Below are 18,758 nucleotides of genomic sequence, written 5' to 3'. Positions count from 1 at the left end.
ATCTACTTCATTCAGAGATGGTGTATACATGGAAAATGTCCTAGTCTAACAAATCGTGTGATGACTGTTTGACTGAGAGTACTGTGACAAGATTCTGAGGCTACACCCAACTCAGCAAGGAAAAGTGCTGCAACGAATGAGAAGTGGCTATTACGTGTGCAGAACGAGGACTGGGAGACCCCATTTGTCATCTCTCTTCTAATATTTTTTTGACACTTCTACCATAAGTTTTACAAATATTACAATAAACACTATAAATGTGACTATCAGTAAAGGAGTCTGATTTTGTTTTAAATAAGATGACTATATATTTATTTAAATATGATATCTACTTTACTTAAGTTTTCTAGGCAAGTTCCCAGGACAGTAAATGACAAGAGAGTAATTGAAGTTGATGGTTATGATTCTATGAATCAATGAATCAACAAAGAGGACACTATCAGTCTTTTTTATACACTCTATATAAATTATATATAAAAAATAATAATTTGCAGGACTTAAAGGCTGGCAGTAGAAGACTCTTCACATCTCTATCTCTGAATCTTATTTTTTGAAAATTACCTTTTGACACACATACATGTGTATGTTTTTGATGCTTTACTACTAAGAACTTGCTCAAAAAGGACAATTATGAGAACACAAATAGCCAGACTTTTCTATTATAACTTTATCAAGAAAAACACGTCAAAACAAACACAAATAACTTATAGAAATCCTAAAAATGGAGTCATCTGGGATAATATATGGAAACTTATGAATCTGATATTTTCAAAACAGAACAGTCTGATGGAAATTATATTTATTTGGGGGGAAAGAAGAGAAAAAAAGAAAGAACACTAATCCAGCATGCTAATAGTGCCAGTTACTATAAAGTGTATGTATGGCACTACAATAGTACCTGATAACGCATGGATTAATTTAATTGTCATTATACCTTATAAAGTATTACTATTCCCATTTTACCAATGGGAAAACTGATATACAAGAGGCTCTTAGTATGCTCAAGTTAACAGCAGCTGGCAGACCCTGGAATCAAACCCAAGCCTGATTTTGTCTCCAAAGCCCACACTCTTTCCTGTATGTCAGCTACTGCTTCTCTGTTCCCTATCAGAAAAGTTTTCCTTTAACTCTCTCTTTTAAAAACTCTAAGAAACACATAAAGCTTATTTTAGAAATAGTTATATACACTTTAACACTGACACAAAAATATTTAGACTTGTATTATACTAAGATGTATTTCTGTTTTCTCCTATTAGATTATGTATGCCTTAAGAGAAAAAAAATCATCCCCCAGTGTCTAGAAGCCATTTTATACCGCTCAATCTGTTGAAATGAAGGAAATCTATACTAATCTTCAGATTATTTTTTTAAATGATCTTAAGTCTAAAATCATACTCACAGTGGGTAGACAGCTTCATGAGTACAGTGCACTGTGGTAATGTAATCTGGACTTGGATTGTAAAGCATCGTGTACCAATCAGAAAGCATCAATACTCGGCATGAATGGATATAAAGAACACCAACTGGATCACTCACAAGTAAGGTGATAATAGCTGCCATACTGCATTCAAATAATGCAGTGATATGTTGGAAAAGTGCACTGGAACTAGAGAAACGAAAGACAAGAGGGATGAATATCAGAAAAAAATCGATACTTAAATAGCGTTAATAAAACATGGACGTATTTTAAGATATGAATTCTAACAAAATTTTTAACTGAAAAATCCTGGAACTAAAAAATCTTCTAAGTAGATAAGAAAAGCCAAACATATATGAAAAGTACTCAAGAAGAGAGTAACTTCATTTCCTAAAAAGAGGTAAATATTCACCCCAGATAACACTGTGCCAGTATTATCTAATGTTAACAGAAGAGCAGAAATTAGATCTACCTTATATCTTCAGTATCTTGCCAAACTATTTTCAAAAATTTCTTAAAGTTATCTACACATCGTTTCAAATTATCTTAACATAAAAGTACATAAAAGATAATATATAACATATTAGTTATAAAATGTAATAATAAACATGATAAGCTTACCTCCTAACCCAATAATTAGAACACAACAATTTATATCTACCGTGTTCCTCCACATTCCACATCTATCTCTCCCCTAGAGGTGACCATATATTAAATTGTTTCTATCACGTTTTCTAAATAATTTTTATCCCAATTTTATTTATGCTTCAAAACTGTTTAGTTTTGCTTATTTTTGAATGTTATTAATGCAATCACACTAAGAAGGCTTTGGGATTTTTCTTCCATTCAAAATTACATTTCCCAAGATTCATCCATAGTGTTGCTTATAGCTGAGGTTCAGTCATTTTCACAGCTTTATAAGATTCCATCAAGCGATCATATCATGATTTCTTTATCCATTCTGCTTTGTTAGTTTAAATGTGTTACAAATGTCTTCCTCTCAGTTTGTGTGCTGAATTTTCACTTTCTTTGTGATGTCTTTTTATGAACATATTCTAAATTTTAATATAGTTGGCTTTATTAATTTTATATTTCTGCTTAACAATTTAAATATTTTGTTTAAAAAATCCTTCCACACCCTGAGATTTAAAAAATTTTATTCCGTATTTTCTTCAAAAAGTTTAAAGGTTTCATTTTCACATTTAAATCTTAACTCACCTAGAATATGGGAAGGCCAGAGTGACAAGGCAGGCAGTTGGGATGAGAGGGTTGCCTGAGGCTAACTGCTGATAGTAGCAGTGCTAACTGGATACTAAATCTTGGGTAGCCTGTACAAAGCATAGATACTCAAGGGGCTGAAGCCCAAGACAGTGGTGGACATGGCTGCTGGCAGAAGCAGCAAATCCTCTTTGCTGGAGAGCTTCCCCTGGCTCAATTTAGGTCTATAAGACTCTTGTTCAAGGTTTAGACTATACAAATGGAAACCAAAAATGAGCAGGAGTAGCTATTCTTGTATCAGATAAAATAGACTTTAAACCAAATATCATAAAAAGAGACAAAGAAGGCCACTATATAATGATAAAGCAATCTTTCCAGCAAGAAGACATAACAATCATAAATATAAATGCACCCAACATCAAAGAACCCAGATATATAAAGCAAACACTATGAGACCTGAAGAAAGATATAGACCCAAACACAATAACAGTGGAGGACCTGAATGCCCCTCTCTCAGAATTGGACAGATCATCCAGGCAGCAAGTCAACAGTGAAATACAGGATTTAAGCTACACTTTAGACCAACTGGACCTGGCAGATAGCTACAGAACATTTCATCCAGCAACTACAGAATATACATCCTTCTCATCAGCATATAGAACATTCTCAAGGATAGACCACGTTAGGTCACAAATCAGGTCTCAACAACATAAAAGATATCAAAATCATTTCAATTATCTTTTCAGACCACAACAGATTAAATCCAGAAACTAACAGCAAGCAAAACTCAGGACACTATACAAATACCTAGAAATTAAACAACAGGCTCCTGAATGACCTATGGGCCCAAGAAGAAATTAAATAGGAAATCAAAAAATTTCTTAAAACCAACAAAAATAAAGACATATCATACCAAAACATGTGGGACACTGCAACAGAAGTACTAAAAGGGAATTTATTACAATAAGTGTTTACATAAAAAAAAAGAAAGATGTCAAATAAGTAACCTAATGATATACCTCAAAGAACTAAAAAACAAGAACAATCCAATCCCAAAGTTAGCAGATGTAAAGAAATAGTTAAGGTCACAGCAGAACTAAATGATGTAGAGACCCAAAAAACAAGACAAAAGGTCAATGAAACAAAAAGTTTGTTTTTTGAGAAGATAAACAAAATAGACAAACCAATAGCTAGGTTAACAAACAAACAAACAAAACAAAATGAGAGAAGATCCAAATAACAAAAATCAGAATGAAAAAGAAGACATTACAACTGATACAAAGAATCAAATAGAAATACAGAAATACAAAGAATCATTACAGACTATTACAAACAACTATATATGCCACAAAATTTGAAAACCTGGAGGAAATGGATAAATTTCTGGACTTTTACAAACTACCAAGACTGAACCAAGAAGAAAAAAAAAACATTAACAGACCAATAACAAGGAACAAGATTGATGCAGTAATCAGCAGTCTCCCAACAAAGAAAAGCCCAGGACTGGATGGCTTTACTGCTGAATTCTACCAAACTTTTAAAGAGGAATTAATACTAATTCTCTTCAAACTCTTCCTGAAAATTGAAACAGAGGCCACTCTTCCAAATTTATTCTATGAGGCCAGCATCACCTTGATACCAAAACCAGACAAAGATACAACAACAAAAACTACAAAAAAACTACAGGCCAATATCTCTGATGAACACAGATGCAAAAATCTTCAACAAAACACTAGCAGTCATTATACAGCAACACATCAGAAAAATTATACACCACAATCAAGTGGGATTCATCCCAGGGAGCCAAGGATGTCTCAACATATACAAATCAATAAATGTGATACACCACATCAACAAAACCCAAAACAAAAGCCATATGATTATCTCAACAGCCGCAGAAAAGCATCTGACAGAATTCAACATTCCTTCATGATAAAGGCTCTCAGCAAATTAGGTATAGAAGGAAAGTATCTCAACACACAATAAAAGCCATATATGACAAGCCTACCACCAATATCACCCTTCCTCTTGCCACGTGATCTGCTTGTTCCCACAGGCTGCCTGCTGTTTCCACCATGAGTAGAAGCAGCCTGAGTCCCATGCCAGATGCAGCTGTCTCACAATCGTAAGCCAAATAAACCTCTGTTCTTTATAAATTACCCAGTCTCGGGGATTCTGTTATAGCAACACAAAACAGACTAATACAACAACCTACAGAATGGGAGAAAATATTTGCAAACTATACATTCAACAATGAATTACTACCCAGAATATACAAGGAACTCAAACAAATACACAGTTTAAAAAAAAAAACCCCAATTAAAAAATGGGCAAAGGAGCTGAATAGACATTTTCCCATGAAACATATATGAATGCTAAATGAAAAAATGCTCAGCATCACTAATCATCAGGCAAATGCAAATTAAAACCACACTGAAATATCATACCACCCCAGTTAGAATGGCTATAATCAAAAAGACCAAGAATAACAAATGCTGGCAAGGATGCAGACAGAGGGGAACTCTTCTACATTGTTGGTGGGACTGTAAATTAGTGCAGCCACTATGGATAACAGTATGGAGATTTCTCAGACAACTACACATAGATCTACTATATGATCCAGGAATCCCACTTCTGGGTATATACCCAAAGAAATGGAAATCATCACGTGAAAGGGATACCTGCACTCCCACATTCATCACAGCTCTATTTACAACAGCCAAGATACAGAGCCAACCTAAATGTATGTTGACGGACAATTGGATAAGGAAAATGTGGTATATATACACAATGGAATACTATTCAGCCATAAAAAAGAATAAAATTCTGCCATTCGCAGCAACATGGAAGAGCTTGGAGAAAATGCTTAGTGAAATAACCCAGGCACAGAGGGAAAAACACTACATGTCCTCACTCATAAGTGGGAGCTGAGAGAAAGAAGGAAGGAAAGAAAGACCACGGTGGTGTGTTAGATTTGCAGAGAGAGAGAACAGAACTAAGGTTGCTGGAGTTGCGGGGGAAGAGAAGTCGGGGAGAGGCTGGGAAGGGGACATGGGGAATAACAGCAATTTCAGGTGGTGGGCAGGCTGATAGTATTGATCTGATCATCACATCTTAGGCATAGGTGCTGATGGTTAGCTCAGCACCTCATGAATATGTATAATCAATAAAAAAAAAAAACCTCTGTACATACATTCATTATACCTCATATATATCATGACTGTTTGTCAATATCATCCATAGGTCTGTGAGCATCCACATTTTAGTCACCTCTGAATCTGAGAACCTAGCATAGCACCTGTTCATAGAAGGCATCCCTAAAGACTGTTGAATGAATGCATTCTAAAAGGCATACATTATATAAAAACAAACTACATAAGAAGCACAGCTTCTGACTGTATTGGTAGCTGCAAGATAAAAATATGCAACTTCTCACTATCCTTGTGCTGGCCTTAAAGAAAAAGAAATTTAATACTAAATTCTGGGGAAAGCAACGGGGCCAAAGGGAAAGTTTGGTTAATGGCTAGCACAGGCATTCTCAAAGGGCAATATCGCCCCCAAAGGGGCCAAAGTTAGTTCTTGAGAACAAAAAAAAACTTTTTTACATATGAAGCACAATTATACAAACAGTACATAAACAGATAAACTCTATCTGTGATATTGTAATTTAATTGGGGGAGAGTTAGGAAAAAAATATCTAAAAGGGCTCTTTAAGGAAGTGACAATGAAAAAAAGAAATTGAGAAACACTGGTCTAGCCTCAGACAGCCAGGCCCTGGCTAAAATGCAAGAGATGGCTCTTGTGTTCCTTGCTACCGATTTCCTAGGCAAAGCATAGTTGTACAAACTTTCTCTTTTTAAACCCATCTCCTTTCCTGCCTGAGCACTGGTCACTGCTCTGCTCTATCTTCAAACCACCCTTCACCCTTTGCTCAAAGTTTCTCCCTCAAAACATACCTGATGTTTTAATTCAAATGCATTCGGTGAGGTACAACCCTATGCCCCCTACTTCTCTACTTTGGACGGAGTCGTTCCAACCAATTAACTGAGCAATTATCCTATTTTAGTTTTAAGGTTATCACATGTCCTTTCCTACCCTCACTGCTCTCATCATTCTATAACAAAAATTAAAAGCAGGATGAGAGCTGCTATTTTTAAAGTCTTTTTATAAAGCCTTCTGAAAAATAATGCATGTTTTCCCAATGTAAATAATCATGCTGGATTTATGAGGTAGGATCCAGAAAACTGCTGATTCTACTTCCATCTGACCACCTTTCCATTTCCATTCCCATCACTGTAGTCTGGCTATCACTATTTCTTTGACAACACTCTTCTAATATATCACCTCTAATCTATGCTCCACAGAAATTATCTCCCTAAAATATACATCCAATTATGCTACTTCCCAACACCAAAACCTCCCCCAGTAAATGAGTCACTTGGCAAATACTGAGTGAGCATCAGCCGTGTGCCTGCTGCTGGTCTCCGGAGATTCCACAGAGGACAACAGAGATAGCCACTGCCCTTGTGGAGCTTATAGTTGGGAATAAGGGAAATGTTAAATGAGGAAACAAACATAACCATAAATTGTGTTGAATGCTAAAAACAAAAGAGCAAAAACAACATGAAGACCGCTATAAGAAAACTAAGGGGAACAGACCTACTTTAGATTGGGTCAGGGAAGGCCTCTCTGAGGAGGTGACATTTAAACTGAAATCTGAAAGAAAGAAAGGCGCCCAAGTAAAAAAGTTGCAGTCAGAGGAAAAAGAGAGTACTTCAGGCAGTGAAAAGAGTTTGGGGGAAAGGAAAGAACCCAAAGCAGGAAAGATCCTGAGAAGTTAGAGAAACTGAAAGAAAATCAGTATCACTGAAATGTACTAAGATACAATTTGGCTCCCCATTCCCAGTAGAATAAAATCACGTCCTTATCAAGAACCTTCACATTCTTGCCTTAACTGACCTTTCCCACCATCCTTTATATTACCTTTCTTTCATTTGCAACCCACACTTTACCCACCCCACATTACTTCCATTCCCACCACCCCAGATTACACAGTTTATACCTCTAAGCCATTGTTCTTGCTCTTTCCTCTGCCTAAAATGTTATTTTTTTTAAGTCTTTCAGATCCCATCAGGCACAATTTATCGACCATTTTCTGTGACTCCAGAGCATTTTGTTTAAAACTCTTCTACTACACTTCTAAGACTGACTTATATTACAATTAATTATACATACATTTGCCTTTTCTACAAGATTATGACTATAAGCCATGTCAGTTATTTTTGTATCTCCTCCCCTGATATTCCAAACATGAAACACAGTGCTCAAGAAATGTGTGTTGACTTAATGTGTTAGTATGAGTTTTCATAATCAGCTATATAATTTTTAACTATATTATACTAGATGATTAGTATTAAACTAAATTATAAAGTACTTATTCTAGAACAATAACCAGCTTGTAATCATAACCAACTTTTTTTAGAAAACCAATAAGGATTATAGTTGAGAAATAAAAAAAATTCCTTCAAGGTTAGAGTAAAACAAAGGATAGTTTCCTTAACAATTACTAAGACATGTCCTATATTAAGTTTTCTTGCCACAGCAGAAAGTACATAATCAGAATACAAAAGAAAAACAGGTTTACCACTTTTAAAACAACAGATAAGGTAATTATTCCAAAATCAGTCTGTCCATATACATTCATAGAATATGCGAACCTCTTTTTCCCCGAGTACCATTCAATGAAAAACCAGTGTAAAACAAGAGGAAGCATAGCCATAAACCCAAGATAGAGCCAATCATAAAGTTCTGGAGACTCTGTGCAAGGCTGACAATATTTCTGTGCGTTTGTTCTCTGTCCTCTTGGGCACACCTACAATATATAAAAGCAATAGTTTTGTACAGATATTATTTTAGAATATTAACATCCCCTCCCCCCCCAAAATCATTCCACAAGACATCCTATTTGGGTTTAAACATTTAAGTTTACATGTGTAGTTTTGATAAATTAAAAGAAAGAAAATAAAAAGAAATGTACATATGTGCCACATCTGTAAAATGCTCTTAAAAGACTCCCTTCACTAAATTACTAAAATAGTTGACTAACATTCAATGAAAAACCTAGTTATTAACATCATATAAAAATAATTACAGAAAAACATTCTGGAGTTGTAATCTTAACTTATAAGTCACTATACTAAATCATTTTTTAAAATAATTAAAAATTACTATAAGCCTATAAAATGTTTTTAAAAATACTTAATAATTGTGACTGTCAAGAAAGAAGTAATGTACTGTAGACATCAACATGACAATACAAACAATGATTTTATTAATACCTCCATATTCTTTAATAAATAAGCATATTTAAGAAAAAGATGCTACATTTGAAAATATTCTAAGAGCAAATAGATTTTACAAATGAAATACATACAAACATAAGACTTACCCCACATTCTCCATATATTTCAGTTGAGTCATTTTTAAATAACAGGGTCTTCCCACAATAAAGTCCAAGGCATGCTGGTTGAATATCGACAGCTTTTTAAAAACAAATGCCAGTATAGTAACATCTTTTGTGATTACAAGAAAATAATGCAATAATGGCTGAAGCACTTGGCAGAAATATCTCAATACAGTTTTAATTTTTAAAATGATATGTATTAGACAAAAGCCTTGAAGCATTTTTTTTTTTTTTAATTTTTTTATTTTTTTCCTTTTTTTGTCTTTTTTCATGTCCGGCAACGGATCGCAACCCTCAGTGTCGCGCCCCCGGCAACGGGATCGCAACCCTCGGTGCTGCGCCCACACCTCACTCAGCCAGTGAGCAGGAACCGGTCTGTATGTGGGATCTGAACCCTCGGCGGGAGCGCCACCGCACTCCCAGGCGGCACACTGTAGCAGTGCACCACCGGGCCGGCCCAGAAGCATTTATTTTTGAATTTAAATTGCTCCTTTTATACTGAGACACTGCGGCAGAAAGTTATACTGGAACCTTGCTGTTAGTACTGTTCCTTATCATTAAGGTCCTCAACCGGCAGAGCACCGCCTTCGTGGCGTGTGAGGGCGGCCGCAGCCGCGGCCCGGTGCGCTTCCACAGCGTCCCCGCCTTCGTGCTGGCCACAGGTAACCGGTCGGACCCTCCTAACCCCGAGCGGGCGGCAACCGGAAACGTTAACTATCTCTCTGGGCTGGAACCTACGCGGCGCAACTAACCCACTCCGCATGCCTTTGCAATTAATTAAATTAATTTAATTCTAAATCACCCAAGGTGTGTCAGCATCTCAGCTTAACGAATTTGGTGCATGCAATTTGATTATTTCGCAGATCTATCCGCCCTTGGTCTTCCTAGAGCCTTGAGGAGTGAAGAATGCCCTGTTTCTCTTACTCAGCTCCTCGTTCAGCACTCGTCAGGCATTCCTAAGAGATTTCACAGTTGAATAAAGCAAGGTACGCTACGGTCAAGGACAGAGCAAAGAGCAGCCAATGTACCGGGGTTCCAGGCTGGCTCACGATAAGCTTGGTAGACACATTATTACCCCTAACAAGTTACTAAACACTGCCTCTTTTTCCTCATCTGTACAAAGTTTCTTCTTCCCTTCTTTGGGTAAGAATTAAATGAGAATGAATGAGCCAAACAGTTTATAAATAGTAAAGATACAGATGTTGCTGCTCCTATTCTTTAAGAATGGGAACAGACAGTGTTTGGGTTCAAATCCTACAACCCCTTAAAGCTGTGCAACCTTAAGCAAATTACTTAACCTCTCTGTGGCTGTGTTTCTTCATTTATCTCATAGGGTTTTTTGTAGGATTAGATGAGAGTATGCGAGATACTTATATTTGGTATATTTTAAAAATTCTGTTCCTCGAGATGGATATAGAGGACTGCTAGTTAGAGTTCTCTAGGCATTTAGAGCCATTAAAAGTTTTTGCTGGGTTCCGTACTATAGATCCTTGTATGTCATGTAAAGCAGGACAGCCCTTACAAAGAGGGAGATCCCTAATGGGGATGAACTGGAAAGCTGGATCTGGTCTCTAATATGAGTACTCCCTCCAAGGGACTGAATTCTATTAGTGAGGATGCTTTTGTAGTAGTGACTGTAAGAGAACTGGGAGGTAATTTAGTCAGTCCAGGAATAGGGTTATTACCCCTTTCCTTCAGCGTCTTCAAGTCGTACAAATCATTCTGTTAGAAAGTTTGATCTTAGTTCTCCATAATGAATTGAATTCCAAATTAGTCTGATTATGAATGACACAGTAATAGACAGGCATATGTCTGTCTTAGAGCAACCTCAGGCAGCTGAAAGAAGAATGCCTCTGGGGAAACTGATGCCACTTTCTCCTTTGGCAGAGAATGATGTCACATCCGGATTGGGAGGGCACTAGAGGGAGACAGAATTTATGTTTAAGATTGCATCTAAAAGTCCTCAACAGTTTAACTAGTCTCTGTAGCTACCTGATATTCCCCCAGGCAACCCAGCAGCAGATTAGAGGCATTCTAGATTTTGTGGGAAATGACAGCTGGCAGCAGGGTCACCAACTACATCATAGCCCTGGGTTGATTAGGGCAGGGGCAGGCAACCTCTCAAGCATAATAGTTCCTGAGAGCATCACTGTGTGACAGAACAATAATTAAAGGGCACTAATGGGCACTTTGAGCTATTAAGAAATTGAAATTCTATGTTCTCTACTTCGAAAAATGCCTAAAAGGCAGACTAATAGTGTTAAAGATCATTGGTCTGCCCCTCCCCATGCCTCAGTATCACAATCTGTAAAATGAGGATTACAGTCCCACCTCAGAGGGTTGCTGAGTTCATCTCCACGAAAAATGCCTAAAAGGCAGACTAATAGTGTTAAAGATCATTGGTCTGCCCCTCCCCATGCCTCAATATCACAATCTGTAAAATGAGGATTACAGTCCCACCTCAGAGGGTTGCTGAGTTCATCTCCACCCTACCATGCTAAAATGCAAATTCCTCTGTTTTGTTCACTGCATTCCAAGTGCCTAGAACAGTAGGTAGTCAGTGAATATTTGTTGAATGGGTAACTGAAATGAAATTTGGAGAAGAATATGCTCATTGGCAAATGTAAATATCTGGTCCTTTTGAAGCCTATTCCCAGTGGAAATTAAACTTTTCCCTTTAATATTAATATTTATTATTTCCCCAATCTACACATTATCACATGCAATTCTCAAAACAGATCTTTTAGGGGAAATACCAATGCCACATGACACATGAGACACCAAAGCCACACTAAGTGGAAGAACCAGGATCTGAATTCAGCCCTATCTGATTGCTTCCCCCTCATCCTTAAAATTTTTGTAGCTGAAGAAGATATGTTCCAATTTTCTGGAAATCTCCTTAATATATTACACCTCATTACACATACAGCATATTTTTAAATTTGTCTTTCTCATCCAACTGAACTCCAAGAAGGGGAAAGGCTATGTTTTATTCTTGTACCTCTTACATCTTCCACAGTAATTGGCACATAGTAGGTATTCACTAAATCTTGTAAGTATAGAAATTTCAGTGATATCCTTGTACAGCAGAAAAGGAAAAACCTTAGACTTTGGATTGAGTCCTGGATGAGGTTGCGTAATTTAGTGGAAAGGATGTGGGCTTTGGAGTCACCTGGTCCTGGGTTTGGCTCTAAGCCACTTATTTGATGGTTAACTCTGGGAATAATGTGAGAATAGTAAATATTACAGAACCTACCTCTCAAGGCTATAGCAGGAGCTGCTGTAATGGATTAAGCAGCTAGTGTGTGCAAAGTATCTGGCACATAGGATGTATTCATGTGAAACAAATATCTTGATTTTTAATGTTAGTGATTTACTGATTAAAAGATAAAAGCCACAGCAGGTAATAATGGGCAGAAGTACCTTTAACAGACATCTGGTCCATTTTTAAAAAGAGGAAAATGTAACTCAATGAGGTGTAGCAGCCTACCCAACCACCCACCTCAAGAAAACAAGACCCCAAGACTCCAGAAAGGGTTGGCCGGAGGAGTAATTGTAGGCTCAGTGATAACTTCTTGAGCCAGCTTCCCACTCCACCATGGTCCCAGGATTGGCAGCTCATACCCCCACTCAGCTGTCCAACCAAGAGAAAAGGGTAGGAACACTGAGCCAGGGGCCTGTCACCCATGTCTCCTGATAGGTGACAGTCTTCACACCGACACCCACCCTTCAGCCTTAGCTTTCCCTATTCCAGCAGCCCCTCATTTCCATCTACTTCATCATTCTCCTTTCATTAAACCTGCTTTTCATGTTGCACCAGCATCAAGGTAAAGACATTTTTGATTCAGCTTTGCTGTTAAGGTCCACAGGCATGTTTTACTCTTTTGATTATAAACTTGCTCTGTTTTGACACATCATGTGTTAAGAGGGTTTCGGTGGACTAGTCTGTAACTGATAGCATACTGGTGTCTTGTAGGACTCGGTGTCAAAACTCAGAATACAAGAAATATTTTATTTTTCCAACTTAATCCCTCCATGTGCAGTCCCCTTTCCTGGTATATGTGTGAGAAATGGTCTCTTAAAAGTGCCGTGGCCTTAGAGAGGAGGGCCCTTTGGTCCTTAGCTTACACAGGTATCTAGCAAAGTGAAACGTCATCTATCCCGTGCGTGTATGGCCCCTGACTCTTCCCCTGCCTCCCCTCCTGGTTTGCTGTCTCTGCCCCACAGGTTGTCTTCCTCTGTTGCTATGGGGAGGTCAACACAGGTCTTCCCTGCACTCAGGACCATCAGCCTCCTCTGTTTCCTATCCAGAGGAAATTTCTATCTCTAGAAGTATTTCTCCCTCAGGATACTCCTTCACCAACAAATGTCTTTCCCCTGAGAGCTTAGGTTTCCATAAAACAAAACTAGAAAGACCTGCTTCCTCCCCTGATATGTACCTTCCCAGAGGCAGTGATCACCAAGCCAGCTTGAATTGGGGAAGAGGAAGAGAAGAAAATTCGAGAAGGGGTAAAACTGTCTTAATGACCCCCAAGCCACCTAGCTCCATTCTGTTGGAAATACATTTCAGGATTTAAAACAACTGACCTTCAGGTCAAACTTTGGGCTGTCAGGGGCATAAATTCTCAAATAAAAACCCTGATGCAAAACGCTGCTGTAGAGGAGAATAAAGCCAACAATGGCCATGTTTTCCTTTATAGTGTTGACAGGTTGATGTCCCATGGTTTTCCTCTCTTGGCCTCTATAATGTGTCCTAGAAAAAATCCTCAGAGTAGTTAACAGATATGAATGTATGAGCTGGGGAAAACATGGTATTCAGTTTTATAACTTATGCAAACATCATTAAGTTGAAAATAGAAAGATGCACCTAGCTATTATTTACCTGATACTTACTCATTTTGAAACTGGATTTTTGCTTCATTCCTTTTTATGGTAGGGAAAGGATACCTCCTTCCATCCCACCCCCAGAAATATATTAAAAATTCTGTGAACTTTGTTGCTAAAATACTAAAAACAAATTTATTTCCAAACACGTCTTTTTTAGATCTCACGGTGGAGGTTCCCGGACATGGAAAGGTGGTGGTGGACATTGCATATGGTGGCACATTTTATGCATTCGTTAGTGCTGAAAAGTTAGGACTCGACATTTGTTCTGCAAAGACGAGGGACCTTGTGGATGCGGCGAGTGCAGTGACAGAAGCAGTGAAAGCTCAGGTCAGGACAATAGTTGCCTTCATAATATATTGCTCCTCTGTGGCATGGAGAAATATACATTATCATGCCTGTAAAGAAAATTAAATATCTGTATATCTAAATTACTAATAGTAATCAGAATAGGGTACTGATTAAAATTTTAGGCTCTAGAACAAGACTAACCATGAATTCCAGCTTTGCCACTTGTAACTTTTGTAACCCTGGACAAGTTACATAATTTCCATGTGCCTCAGTTTTTCTATTTGTAAAGTGAAAATTACAAAATAATTGTAAGGTTGTCGTAAAATGAGATAAGTCAGTGCTTGGCCTATAATAAATGTTCAATAAATTATAACTATTATTCTTTAATAGTACATATATACTAATATAGTTTGTGGCTATGTACAGTAAATGTACTATATAGAATTCCGCTAATTTGACATACATGTGCTTTGCTATATGTGGTCATTCTGCAAAACTTGAAAATAATTAATGTAAATATGGCTTACAAAATAGATTTCATTACATCTGATAAGACTTTTTATTTCATGGAGAACATTAATTCCTAATTAGTGAATTTTTTCCTCTTTAGCTAAGAAGTTCCTCAAATAATTATTCAAGTAACTCTAGTTTTGGCTCGGGAAAACTATTTTGATAAAATCACTTAACATAATAAGTCTAGAATATTTTTTCATTTCTAGCACAAGTCTGCCATTTTACCTTGAAATTGGGACCTATAAATAAAACATATATGTACAGTATTTGAATGTTCTGGCATATGAGAATTTAATTATTAGTCTGAGTAAACATAATTTATGAAAGTGTCTAATATACTTGTACTAATAATTATTTATGGGCCTATTTTATTTACTTATTTTATTTTTTAAGTAAGGAAACATTACTGACAATATTTATTTGTTCAAATGTATCAGTTTAAATAAATCGCATCTTAATATTACATATTGATTTTGTTAAGCATATATTATCTCAGGTATTTTTAAATTAATTCTAACTTGCTTGGTTTTATGTATAATTAAACAATTAAAATCTACCAAAAGGAGAGAGAATCAAGGAAATAGATATGAAATTTTCAGCATGATGCTTTTAAAGGATTCTTGGATAGCCATTTAGGTCTGTATCTATCATTCATACATTTATTTCTTCATGTATTTGTTTATTAAACATTGGACCACTTATTATATGTCAGGTACTGTGCCAGACATAAGGCATATAAGAGTTAAAATGGGATGGTCTCTGTCTTCACGATCTCACAATATAATGGAAGAACAAACAATGATTACGCTATAATATTATATATAAGTTTATATAAAAAGTGCTATGGGTGCATAAAGTCTGGAGCAACTCATGGCTTGATTAGGAAATTTGGCCCAAAAATATAAGTAGAATTCAAATTAGGCATTCTAGAGAGTAAAATGAGATTAAAACCTGACCAATGTTAGTTTTAAGTAAAGAAATCTATAGTAGAATAATTTTCCTCTGGGGTGAGGGAGGCAGGGGAAGAAAACGTGGGTAGAAAGAGTAATAGCCAGGAAGTTGTATTCTATTTCAAATGTGAGTGAAATGAGACCAGGGGGCTGTAGCCACAAATAAAATCAGGATTCAACCAAGACATTTTCACAGGATTTGGCAAATGAGTTAGCATCACATATGATGCTCCAAGGTGGTCAGTTTACTACTTATGTGGAAAAAAAAAAAAAAGGCGTTAGTTTTTTGACCTATGATTTGTTTTGTTAATATGTTGTTTTTTTCTTAGGAGTTTATAGAAATTAGCGACATTGTTTTTCAAACAGAATTCAGGAACATAGGTGACAAAGAATTTCTGGTTTGTAAAGTCATCAAATCGAGTCCAAATGAATCCTGGAAAAACAGCACGCATTTGCTCTCAAATGTCAACAAAAAGAAATACAAAAATCAGCACTGAGGGAAAATTGAATAGTTTCTTCTTATTTTAAATAAGGAAGACATATATTTATTTAAAACACATTAACTGAAGAGAAACAGAAAAGAGCATAGTTGGGGGGAAAAGAAAAATTCTTTGTAAAATTTAAGATAAAAGGGTAAAAACTGGGCCGGCCCGGTGGCGCACTGCTACAGTGCGCCGCCTGGGAAGTGTGGCGGCGCTCCCGCCGAGGGTTCGGATCCCACATACAGACCAGTTCCCGCTCACTGGCTGAGCGAGGCACGGGAGCAACACCGAGGGTTGCGATCCCGTTGCCGGTCCCGGTCCGGTACGGGCGCAACACTGAGGGTTGCAATCCGTTGCCGGTCACGAAAAAAGACAAAAAGGAGAAAAAAAAAAAAAAGGGTAAAAACTTAGTGGGCAGGAATTATTTTAGGATGTGTTAGAAGAGAAGAGAAATCTGACTGATGAGAAGTTAGCAAGTGCTGTTTGATTTAAAAGAAAACGTGGGTAGAAAGAGTAATAGCCAGGAAGTTGTATTCTATTTCAAATGTGAGTGAAATGAGACCAGGGGGCTGTAGCCACAAATAAAATCAGGATTCAACCAAGACATTTTCACAGGATTTGGCAAATGAGTTAGCATCACATATGATGCTCCAAGGTGGTCAGTTTACTACTTATGTGGAAAAAAAAAAAAAAGGCGTTAGTTTTTTGACCTATCCTTGGTGCTATTGACTAGCATTTTTTTATTTTTTAAAAGATGACCGGTAAAGGGATCTTAACTCTTGACTTGGTGTTGTCAGCACCATACTCTCCTAAGTGAGCTAACTGGCCATCCCTATATAGGGATCCAAACCCGTGGCCTTGGTGTTATCAGTACCACACTCTCCCAACGCTCACCCAGTGAGGTAACCAGCCACCCCTATATAGGGATCCAAACCCGTGGCCTTGGTGTTATCAGTACCACACTCTCCCAAGTGAGCCACGGGCCGGCCCCATATCTTCTAGCATTTTAAATTGCACTTGCTCAAAATGGAGCTTATCAATTTCCCATGTAAAACTATTTTCCTTCTGAACTTATCTACTGCAGCAAATTAATAACACCACTAATTTTCTAGTCACCTAGATGCCTATCTGTTATTTTGTCTTTTCCATTTCCTACATTAAATTATCTGCCTAGTTGTATGGGCCTATTTTAACACTCCTGAAACTTTAACATAATTTATAACTTAAATAAAAATATATACTATATCACTGTTCTCAATTATCATTTCTCCAGAACTGTCAGTACCAACATGTGGAATTATTTTATCGTAATAACTTCTGAAGCTCTGAATTTACATCAGCTTTCTGTTTCATCAAACACACAGCTAGTAGTTTAACAATTGGGCACAAAATAATTTCATCTGATTTTTTAGTGAAATCAAGGGGAAACGTCATAATTCTCTTAATAATAGGAAGAACTTCTCATTAAAGCTTGAACTTCTCACCAAGGTGGCAAAAGATGGACTTTGAGGGAGGAGGATTCTGATAAAAATATGAGAACAAATTCCATTAGAGATGTATCATGCAGTAGAACTACTTTGTGAATTGCAGACCGTTCATACTGCTGAAGCAGATTTAGGGAAAGGCCATTTTGCAGGGAGCTGCAATAAATATAGTATAAATTCATCTTCATTCGCTCATTCTTTTAACAAACATTTACTAAGAACTTATTGTATGTCAGACACTATGCTAGATGCTGGAGACCCGAAGAAAGAACAAAGCCCACCTTCAAGGACGTCGCTCTAGTGGGGGAAGCAAGCACATCAGTTAAGGGTCTTATGTTGGAATGGCGCTGTAGCGGAGGTGGGGCATAGAGGCCTTAAGAGTATGGACAACAAAGATCCAATCCACGGGCCTCTTTAATGTGGTTTTAGATGGACTCTTTGGGTTTGAAGAACCCAAATCTGTTCAACTGGCTTTAAACAACAGTTAAGTGGGATAGAATGTACTAATTGTAAGGATACATCGGGAAGTAAGGCTATGATAATCTCAATCATACTATGAGATATTACAGAAATCCAGGAGAAGTTAAACAACTAAACTTCTCAAAAGAACAGGAAGCATTGCACATTGGGCCTAGATGTGCTCCACCATGGAGTGGCAGTCACCCCACCAGTGCCTGCTTCTGTCTGTGGGTATCTGCTGCTTTTCATTCAACCAGCTGACTTTATCCTATATAATAAATCCTTTTTATTTTCCCCATCCAATTGTTTCTCTTATCTAATAGCTCCTGTATCCTTATAACTTTGGCTTGCCCATGGCCTCTCACAGTCCTTGTCTCTATCACTGGTATTAACTTCAGCTCTAGATACTCATTGCCTGATTTTTTTAAAAATTTTATTTTGTCGATATACATTGTGGTTGATTATTGTTGCCCCTTACCAAAACCTCCCTCCCTCCTCCTTTTCCTCCCTCCCACCCAACAATGTCCTTTCTGTTTGCTTGTCGTATCAACTTCAAATAATTGTAGTTGTTATATCTTCTTCCCCCCCCCCCCCCCC

The 18,758-nt window shown here is 37.3% G+C and overlaps 2 protein-coding genes across 3 annotated transcripts in view; one reads left to right on the top strand and one right to left on the bottom strand.

The window, feature by feature from the left end:
* JKAMP (JNK1/MAPK8-associated membrane protein) overlaps positions 1 to 9,313 on the bottom strand; it is a 19,150-nt gene extending 9,837 nt beyond the window's left edge. Inside the window, exons 1-3 of one of the 2 annotated variants that reach the window (XM_008575922.1) lie at positions 9,084 to 9,313; positions 8,353 to 8,507; positions 1,400 to 1,606 (exon numbers count right to left, since the gene is read on the bottom strand). In XM_008575922.1, coding sequence (XP_008574144.1) covers positions 1,400 to 1,606; positions 8,353 to 8,414 — 269 coding nt within the window. In that variant the 5' untranslated portion in view covers positions 8,415 to 8,507; positions 9,084 to 9,313. Of the gene's footprint in view, positions 1 to 1,399; positions 1,607 to 2,635; positions 2,965 to 8,352; positions 8,508 to 9,083 lie in introns of those variants that run through there. The other variant, XM_008575923.1, reaches the window with a different exon arrangement.
* Positions 9,155 to 18,758, top strand: part of L3HYPDH (L-3-hydroxyproline dehydratase (trans-)) — an 18,483-nt gene continuing 8,879 nt past the window's right edge. Inside the window, exons 1-3 of the mRNA XM_008575926.1 lie at positions 9,155 to 9,200; positions 9,602 to 9,760; positions 14,143 to 14,312. Of these exons, the coding sequence (XP_008574148.1) occupies positions 9,155 to 9,200; positions 9,602 to 9,760; positions 14,143 to 14,312 (375 nt within the window). The remainder of the gene's footprint in view (positions 9,201 to 9,601; positions 9,761 to 14,142; positions 14,313 to 18,758) is intronic.

Source organism: Galeopterus variegatus, unplaced genomic scaffold (assembly GCF_000696425.1).
Source record: "Galeopterus variegatus unplaced genomic scaffold, G_variegatus-3.0.2 Scaffold1257, whole genome shotgun sequence".
Lineage (NCBI taxonomy): Eukaryota > Metazoa > Chordata > Mammalia > Dermoptera > Cynocephalidae > Galeopterus > Galeopterus variegatus.
Note: the sequence above shows the minus strand (reverse complement) of the source record. Positions and strands in the feature narration are given on the sequence as shown.